The sequence below is a fragment of the Xiphophorus hellerii genome, chromosome 14, assembly GCF_003331165.1.
Source record: "Xiphophorus hellerii strain 12219 chromosome 14, Xiphophorus_hellerii-4.1, whole genome shotgun sequence".
Lineage (NCBI taxonomy): Eukaryota > Metazoa > Chordata > Actinopteri > Cyprinodontiformes > Poeciliidae > Xiphophorus > Xiphophorus hellerii.
The window spans coordinates 25,560,362-25,569,529 of NC_045685.1; the positions used below are offsets into that span (position 1 = coordinate 25,560,362).

Here is a 9,168-nt window from a genome sequence, read left to right on the forward strand (position 1 = left end):
TTACTTCCAAACTTTCTCTCTCTGCCAGATAACTGTCAATAAAAGCCACTAAGCAGAACATAAACCATTAAGAAACAAACATTTGCTTGTAGTGATGAGTTCCAGATTTACCTTAATTCTTTCTGATGCCTGACCAGGTAACGAAAGCCTTGTCACACTTTAATGTTTGTACTTCCAGTTTGCTTTTTGAGTGATTTATGGGGTTTAAAAGCTCATTTCCACTTTGTGTTGGGACCGTTAGTGCAGAAAAGTTCACTGGAGACATTAGAAAACACCCAATGCCTTCAATATCCCATCTTTTCTAGGGATGTCAATGCACTTTCATGAAGTTCTAAGACACTGTGAAGGAGGAAGAAACTAAAGTTACTCAGTTTTTCGTGACCCGTTTCCAACAGAGAACATTAGAGAATGAAGTCTTTGGCCACCTTCGCCTTTACTGCAGCACCTGAAATGTAAAGAGTTGTAATGTAAAGAAATTGCACAAAATAACAACTAAAACTCTTTGGTACTTTAATCTCTAAACCTCAAATAAAACACCAGAGCCTGACTGATTAAACACAGACTTGGTTTAATGCAACTTAGGAAAACAAACAGTGAAATTTATGTTTAACTAGTTTAACTTTATTACTCTAAAGGACCAATGGAGTAAAGGTGAGCATCGATATATCAAGTCAAACTTCTGACGTTGGTAAATATTTCAGAATTTAAAAGGTTTGTTGGTAACGAAACAGATCACTTTCTCCAATGGTTTTTCCTGGAGTTCAAATGTTTTTCCTCTTTTTGATGGATTTAAAACTGAGCTTCTTATTTGATAAAATGCTGATATTTTGGAGTTTCATTAAACATTTACAGAATGACAGCAATTATTGAAAGAGGAAATGTACTAAAATGCAAAACACTGATACAAAGCTGACAAAGACAACAACCACTGCAGTAAGTTTCTTTATATGTACAACCTTCATTATTTTACACTATTTACAGTGTCGACTGCTCAGCTGGGAACAAGCATGACGATGCAGCTGGTGGGTTTCTTTGGATGCTTCATGTTATAAATAATTTAAGGACCTCCGAGTTACTTAAAGTCAAATTAAGATCATCGGCTGAGTTCTGTCGTGTTTCATGTATGTTTTCGTCTACGCCCATCGGCCGCTCGAAGCGAAGTTCCTGCTCATGCTGTAGGTTTTGGTGGAGCTTTTATGTTTCCCCCAGGCTCCAAATGGGATGATGACGATGGTGGCGTTGTCCTCTGAGCCGTACTGCAGCGCCTGAAATACATTTTATCCACTTATTTAGGCAGAATTCACATTTATTGGTCACTGAAATGCCTTTAATATGATCAAATATATGACATTTATGAATTTTGACCAAGACATTTATTGTTTAACTGAATCATCTTTCTTCTACCGTTTCTGTATCAAAGACTTAATATCAGATTCACAGATTCTAACTTTCTCCTCCTGAAGCAGAAGAATCAAAAGACATTTGAACCCCAGACATGTTTTAGTACATAAAGTGAAACAGGGTGTTAAGGATGCTTCTGTGCACAATAACTGCAAATTTATTGTAACTTTAATTAAAGAGGTGTGGTTTCTGGGTTACTAGGACTATTTATAGATTTGTTTTTAGCAACAACACAAGTTGAAGTTTAGTTATTCTCACTCTAGAGTTTCTTTATCTCAGAGATGATCCTGTTTTCTCTACAGTTCATTGAGTTTGCCTGCTGTACCTTCAGTGAGTCACAACTTTTTATCGGAAATCAGCAGCAGTCGTTTACCTGCTGAGAGATGATCTCTGCTGCTTCAGTCGGGTCTTGGCACTGATTGATGACATCACAGATCTCCTGGTCACTCAACAGGAAGTTGATGCCGTCTGTTGTCAAAGCCAGGAAGGAGTCATTGGCATGTTGGACCTGCAGAAACAGATCATGAATGTATAAGCTGATTGTCCAGAGGAATAATGTACCTAACAACAACAAACCAGGTAAAAATGCTCCAACTGACTTTCAAAACTCCACAGATAAAAAACGATTTGAAACTAAGACAGCAGACGAAGCCGGTCCGAGACTCACGGAGAGACGATGTGTTTCTGGCTCTGCGATGACGCCGCTGGATTTCAGGTGGAAGTCTCCGATGCTGCGCGTCATGGCGAGCCGCCCGTTAACGTTTGCCTGGCCGACGCTGTTCCACGACAGGAAACCACCAAACTTCTGGATCCTGAACACAAAAACCAAACAGGATCAGTTACTTTCTCTGTCAAATCATATGAGGCAGAGATGGTGCTTGAATATTTAACTCTCTGGCTGTGTGTTACTTTGGTTCCTCTTATCTGAGGTTGGGGTCCAATGGGGAAACCAAGATGGTCATGGTCTTTAATAGACTGGGTCAAGCACATTCTGGGTTTGTTCTTGGGTCTTCAACCAGCAAGACATCAAACAGGTTCAATCAATCCAGTTTATGTGTATAGCACACTTCAGCAAGAAGGCAGTTCAAAGTGCTTTACATGCTAGGAAAGAAGAAGGTCTAAGATGGACCCTGCTTGAAATATCTAATGTGACTGCTTGTTGATTAAAACACCAAATATACCTCAACATGCATTGCTATGCACAGTGGAAACCATCTTAGAACTGCAGCTGAAGCTAACATCCTCTGTTAGCTTCAGGGTACCGGTAATTACAATCTAGGAAAATGAACAGAACTCCAGAATTTGATGCTTTTCCAAGTAGAGTTGATTCTAGGCTTTTCAACTTCCAGAGTTTCATTTTACATTATATAAGTGAATTTTCAGCAGATATTTTGGAGTTATATTCCACCAAAATATCCGAGAATCAGTGAATCTTTAAATAGTGAACCGTGAATAGATGGGAGTTCACTGTACCCAACCTTAAAGAATAAAACCCCACCTGAAGCCAACCAGCCGGTGTCTTGTTAAGGATACTGTAGGAGTTGGACCAGGCCAAAGACGGCTGCACTGGAAACTTTCCACACTGATTTCCATCAACTCATCAAATGTTACATAATCCTGCAGAAGGCAAGTTCCTCAGCTAGTCAGACGCTATGCAGCTTTTACTTCCCACAGTTAAAATGTAAATAGTTTTATACCGTTTCAAGTTGGATCAAATGAATTAATTAAAAATAAAGTTTTATTTAGTGTCTCTGACAGTATTTGAGTTTTAACCTGCACTAAACGGTAACCCACTGATTGATGACCACAGCCAGATGGAGGCTCGCTCTGCTGTTAGATAACACCGGCTGCTTTTAGCTGAAGGGAATCCCAAACCTGTCAACCTGCAGCTCTGCTCCAGTTTCAGTTCCTGGATGAGCTTCATGAATGCGGACTTCCACACTATTTATACCAAACGACTGTTTGGGAACCTGAACCATGCTGCTGCTCTGGTTGCTTTAAAGCTGCAGCACCTTACAGTAAACCCCAAAAACTAGTAAATAATAAAAGTGAATTGAGTAGCAGAGGGATTTAATTGAACTGAAACCATAAAGGCTGAAACTTGTGATTTAAACAAGTACCCCTGGATATGGGAGAAGTGATCAGTCATCTGTCTGCAGTAGAAAACTGTACAGCTTGTTTCTTAACCTCAACATAAAAACAGATTTAACTTCAAAGTTGGTCTCATTCCACTGGTCTTTGTTCTAACACTGATTTAATTCTTTATCTCTAGATTTAAGGCATCTCTACTATTTACCAACTGTGGTAACTGTGGAGAATTAGGCATGTTCTGGTTCATAATTACCCCATGGGTATCCTATCAATATTCAGAGATACTCCATGGTTACCTGGTTGGTACAGTCGACACAGTATTTTGTTTGTTTCCAGTGTAAAAGTGGGCCATACACCCCCCCTGTACCACACCAATCCCCGTTCAGTCCACAGGACAACGTTACGGTTAGAGTGGAGCTACTGGCATCACAACACAGTCCACTGATTGGAGGACAGAGAAACGTCACTTCTTGCGACAAACACGACACATACTAGTCCATCACATTTGTTGTTGCACAGACAAACAAGGCTAGAAGTACCTCGTTTAACTCCACCTTGTTAGTGAGAGTCCAACTGGTGTTGAAAACAATCTCATGGATACGAGACCAAAATAGCACCAATCTATGCCATACCGCTCATTGGGAACGAGTCAGTTAGTACCCAGTGCATTTTCTACTATTGACAGGAATATTACTGTTAAATATTCTGAAGATGATGTCAGTTGCCATCAATCATTTTCCCCAGTCCTAGGTTTCTCTTTTCTAATTGCAAAGCCTGCAACTTTCTTTGTGACCTTTAGCATCATCTGTGTCAGGTGTGAGCATCTAGTAAGGGTCTGATACTTGGAATAAACCCTAATTTGTTAATGACCTATTAGTATCCCGGAAAGCACTCCACTCCTTTGCTAATTTATAAGAGTCCTGGAAGTACCCCACTGATACCCAATCAGTAAGTATCATATTGGTACTTTTTAAGTACCTGGTAGGTGTCTCAAAGGAACTCAGCAGAAATTATGTAAGTACCCCATTGGTACTTTACAAGTGGCCTGGAGGTATGCCGTAAATGCCTTGTGAGTAAGTACCTGGTTGATATGCTGAAAGCCTCCCACAGGCACAATGTAAGTCCTCAATTAGGTACCACAAAAAGACTGCATAGAGCGTTCTTGAAACTAGGTACCACAGTAGTACTAAAAGGACTCAGGTACCGTTTCCTCTCGTCTTTGCGGTCTGGTGTATGGTCTTTGGTGAGCTTCTTGGCATGTCCCTTCCTGCACAGCAACGCCCGACTGTCACCAACGCTGGCAACCACCAGCTCAATGCCGTCATGTAGCAGAGCAACTGTTGCTGTTGTACCTGACCTCAGAACTGAGTCTGGGGGGCAAGAGAGGCAAAGATTGAAACATTACTGCCTAGCAATTCAAAGTTCAGTGCAAAATTAGATTAGAATGCCTAATATAAAGGTTCATTTAAAAATATGACTCATTTAGTAAGTAATGACAAACATTAGTACAGAGCTTTACCGTTGTTGAAGTAGCTCAGGTGTGTGTGTAAAGCATTATCGGCTTCTAAGAAAGCTTTCTTTAAAACTTTCTGCAGATCATCTTCCTCTTCCAAAGCGTCTCTAAAACAAGAAACCCGAGAGTTTATGATCCTTGTTGGTTAAGATGTCTGCCTTTAAAGTTAACTGAAGAAAATTCATTCAACCTTATGAATTTCTCCATGAAGGTGCAGCAGTAGTCGGCAGCGTGTGGGCCGCCATGACCATCAAACACGGCGAAGTACAACAGGTTGTCATGGATACGGGCGATACGGAGTCGGTCCTCATTCTGCTTCCGGAGACCCAAAACCGACGCACTGCCGACCCGAGACAGGCTGATCTGAGAGGGAGGCAAATATTGACCTTTATCTACTTGAATACACCAACAAAGTTATTCTTACTTTTACTTTGTTTTGTGCATCTGTCCTTTTAAACGTTGTTTAATCAACTCTAATTAGAAATTACTTCAACCATTTCTTCATTAATCCAATGGTTTATTTACCTGTGGAATAGGTTTTCCATAGCGGATACTGGAAGGCAGTAATATTGGTTCTTCTATCCGGTTATCCCAAATACCAAACGAGTCCCAGGTCACTGGCTGGCCACTGCAATCACTGTCGAACCTGATCGACCCGCTGGCCCGCCGAACACCCACCAGCCCCAACAATGGTCCACCAGCCTAGTCCAAAAGTAACCAGTACGAACTTCTTAAACATTTAGCAAATATTTAGAAAATAAACTTTAGATACCGTACAATAAGTTTGAATTAATAGTAGCAACATGTAAGTCCTGGCATTAGGAGGGTAAGATGTAAAATGTGATAGTTCAATGCCGTTACCCTACAGGTCTCTCAAAAGGACTTTGTAGGTTTTTGTCTTTTTATTTTATAGATACCTCAGATGTACCCCAGATACCCCTAACATTATTCTGGAGCCAGTGTTTACCACGGAAGTATGCAAGTACTGGGCAACAAGCAAGGGAACGTACCCTATAATGACCCAGAAGGCTTCAGCTACACTTTAAGTATCCTGTCGATACCCAATAAATAATCAAGAATCTTTACACCATTATATACCACTCATGTACCCATCCAAGTGCACACCCTGTAAATGCCACATATAGGTGCTATAGAAGCCTTGTAGGTAACCAGAAGGTACTCAATAGTATCTTTAGGTACCATTTAAGAATCCCATAGGTATCGGGTGATTACCAACCAGTAGCTACCCTTCAGCACGCCTATGTACACTGAAGGTACCTTAACTCTTATTTGAGTTGAAATACCACAATAAACAAAAAGATCAAGGATCAAATACAGTACTTTCTGACATGTAATGGATGAAGTTAAAGTCTGCATCCTTGGCATCACATCCTATCTTCTTGCTCTCTAGGGAAAGCTATTACAACCGCAAAAGGCTAGAAAGTTTCCTCTAAAGTGAGTGTTCATATTGTCCTTTTTGGGCTACAGTAGAGGCAAGGAAGAATAAGATCCACATTCTTTGTTGAAATAAGTCAATGTTTACCGTCATGCCATTTTAGTAAAGTTAATTGCTACACGATAGACCTGCGTAGACGGATTCACCTGCCCAGACTGTGTGGAGGCTTCCAGAGCGAAGAGGGCTTGTCTGCACATGGAGAAGCGGCTGCAGCGCAGCAGGTTCAGCAGCACAGGAGACGACATGACTGACTGTCCTTAGCAGCTGCAGAGATTTTAGGTGTAGAAATTAAACCTGGGCAACATGCGGAGTTCTGAAAAACATACACACTACGGCACTATCATTACTGTAACCGTCTCTTAGTCTCCAACCTTTGCATATTTAGGGAAAGATGAAAGAGGGCTTAAGCTGTTGGCCTCAGATTGGTAATATAAATCTTCCAAATTATTGACATTAACACGGATTGCATTCCTGATACTCCAGTGACCATTAAACCTTCTGTGTATGTGTGTGGTCCACAAATAGCTGCGAGGCTTCTTCCTTTCTCTATCTGTCACCCCCAACAGGCTCGGTTCTATAAATACTCAGCTTGACCTGTAATACCCCCAAGGAAAAATTAAAAATATCAAATTAAACACTTTCAATTGACTTTAGAGTTTAAAATCTGTATATGAAACTAATTTCATATATGAAAGTGTCAAATTTCTCCCATTTTCTGGTGATGTGATCTATATTTTACCAGGCCAGATCAAAACTCTGATGGTAATTAATAAAGATCACCTGCTGCAGATATATTTGGACTAAAACTGTCTTTGCAACAAACACCAGTGAAGTCTGTTCTTGGTGAGCACGACCTTCAGAACAGTGTACCCAACAAAAAACACATGTGACCTGCTGATGACAAGACCTTACACGGCGTATACATGTTTGAGACAGCATATGTCAGACTTAAGAGTTTATGAACAAAAAAATACAAATTCAAGCATGTTCAGAAAGTATAGTAGGATGAGAAAATAAATGTTTTCAATACTATAATCCCATATATTTCTTCTAAAACAGTTTTTCTTTATAAAATCGATGCTTATTTTTTAATAAATATAAGGTAAGATTGCTATTTCTTACCTTATATCTAACAATATAAGGTAAAAATATTTTTAGTTCAAGAAACTAAAAATGTTTTTAAAAAGTAAAATGTAGGATATACATTTTTTCCTTGAAGCAATTTCCAAACTTTTTGAAAACATTAAAATCAAAATGGCGGTAACAAAACAAAACAAAACAAAAAAAACTAATTTACCTTTTTCAGGTCATTAACTGGTAATTTTCCCGCCCGTTTCAGTTTCCTTGGCAACAGGTGTCCAGCGGCCCAGAGTGGCGCTCGCGCTGTGACTCTTCAGCTCAAGCTGTGTGTTTTAAACGGATCCCCAGGTGTCCAATCAGAGCACAGCATGTTCTGACGTCAGCACCAAAAAAAGACGTGAAGCTGTTTTGGTTTCTTGAGCTTAATCAGGTCCAAGTTACTGACCAGGAAAATAAAGACTGTGTGCAAAACTTCCAGTAAAGATTAAGGTAGTTAATTTTTTGGAGATAAATATAATTTTGTGAACCATAAAATTATTTTAAAAATTTCTCAAAAAGTACAATAAAAATTCAAATTTTTAACAATAGTCAGAAGTTTATTTCCTTTCATTATTCGCATGTTTGTTACATTAATTTTGGGCTTTCGTTGATGTAATTTCTCCTTAAGTGGAATGATTATTTAATAAATCAATTTTAAAAGCAAGTTTTGGGTGTACAACTCAAATCCCACATTAGGGTCTTTCTCCATGGAGTTTGTATGTTTTTCTTGTACATGTGTGTGCAGCTTCCTCCCAAAGTCCAAATTTATGTGTGTTATGTTGACCTTTCTTTCTAAAATACCATTAGAAGTGAGTCAATAGGTGGAAGGGTTTCCTGTAACTGACTGGTAAACTGTCCATGAAGTAACATGTTTTCACCCAATGGCTGCTGGAGGGAGGCAACGCTACAATAATAAGAGGTTATAACCAAGAATGCATGGTTTAAACATCACACATAAAGGTTCAAAGATTACAAACAGTTTACACAAGACAGGAAAGACGAAATACAAAACTATGAGCGAGTTTGTAAAGAAGCTTTAATTAAACATTAGAATCCTTACAGTCGCTGTGTTCTTATGTACGTATGAATTAAATATGGTGGAGTTTCCGTTGTTAACACGAGCGTGGGTTTAATGTTTCTGAATAATTCAGATAAATGATGCAACTCCATCAGCGGTGGAGAGGTTCAGGAGGAAGAGGAGAGAGAGGGAGGGAAGAACGACAAGTTTATCACTCAGGTCTAAAATATGATCGAATAAAACAAGAGAAGGAACAAAAAGAAACAGGAAAAAGTAAAAATGGAAGAAAAAACAGAAAGTTGTGTGGATAATGGAGTAAAATTTGCAAAGAGTGGAAAATGTCAAACTTAGAGGAAAGAGAAGGAAAGAAAATAAACGAGAAGTAAATGAGAAGATTTGGACAAGAAAGAGATAGAAAGAAAAACTGAAGGAGAAAAGAAGAAAATAGGAAATACAAGCAAATAAGGAAAAAGCATAAAGAAAACGAAAAATGATTTGGAAATAAAGAAAAAGACAAGAAGAAAGGAGAATAAAACAGAAGTGGAAGGAGAAATTAGTGAGGAAACTAAG

The 9,168-nt window shown here is 39.2% G+C and overlaps 1 protein-coding gene across 1 annotated transcript; it reads right to left on the reverse strand.

The window, feature by feature from the left end:
• Window positions 1-548: 548 nt before the first annotated feature.
• Window positions 549-7,885, reverse strand: ppm1ka (protein phosphatase, Mg2+/Mn2+ dependent 1Ka). The gene is made up of 9 exons (XM_032584265.1): window positions 7,759-7,885; window positions 6,608-6,725; window positions 5,531-5,707; window positions 5,196-5,368; window positions 5,012-5,112; window positions 4,697-4,862; window positions 2,069-2,213; window positions 1,775-1,909; window positions 549-1,265 (listed from the first exon to the last, which is right to left on the reverse strand). The coding sequence occupies exons 2-9, from the start codon at window positions 6,704-6,706 to the stop codon at window positions 1,134-1,136; spliced, it is 1,128 nt and encodes a 375-aa protein (XP_032440156.1). The 5' UTR covers window positions 6,707-6,725; window positions 7,759-7,885; the 3' UTR covers window positions 549-1,133.
• Window positions 7,886-9,168: the final 1,283 nt, after the last annotated feature.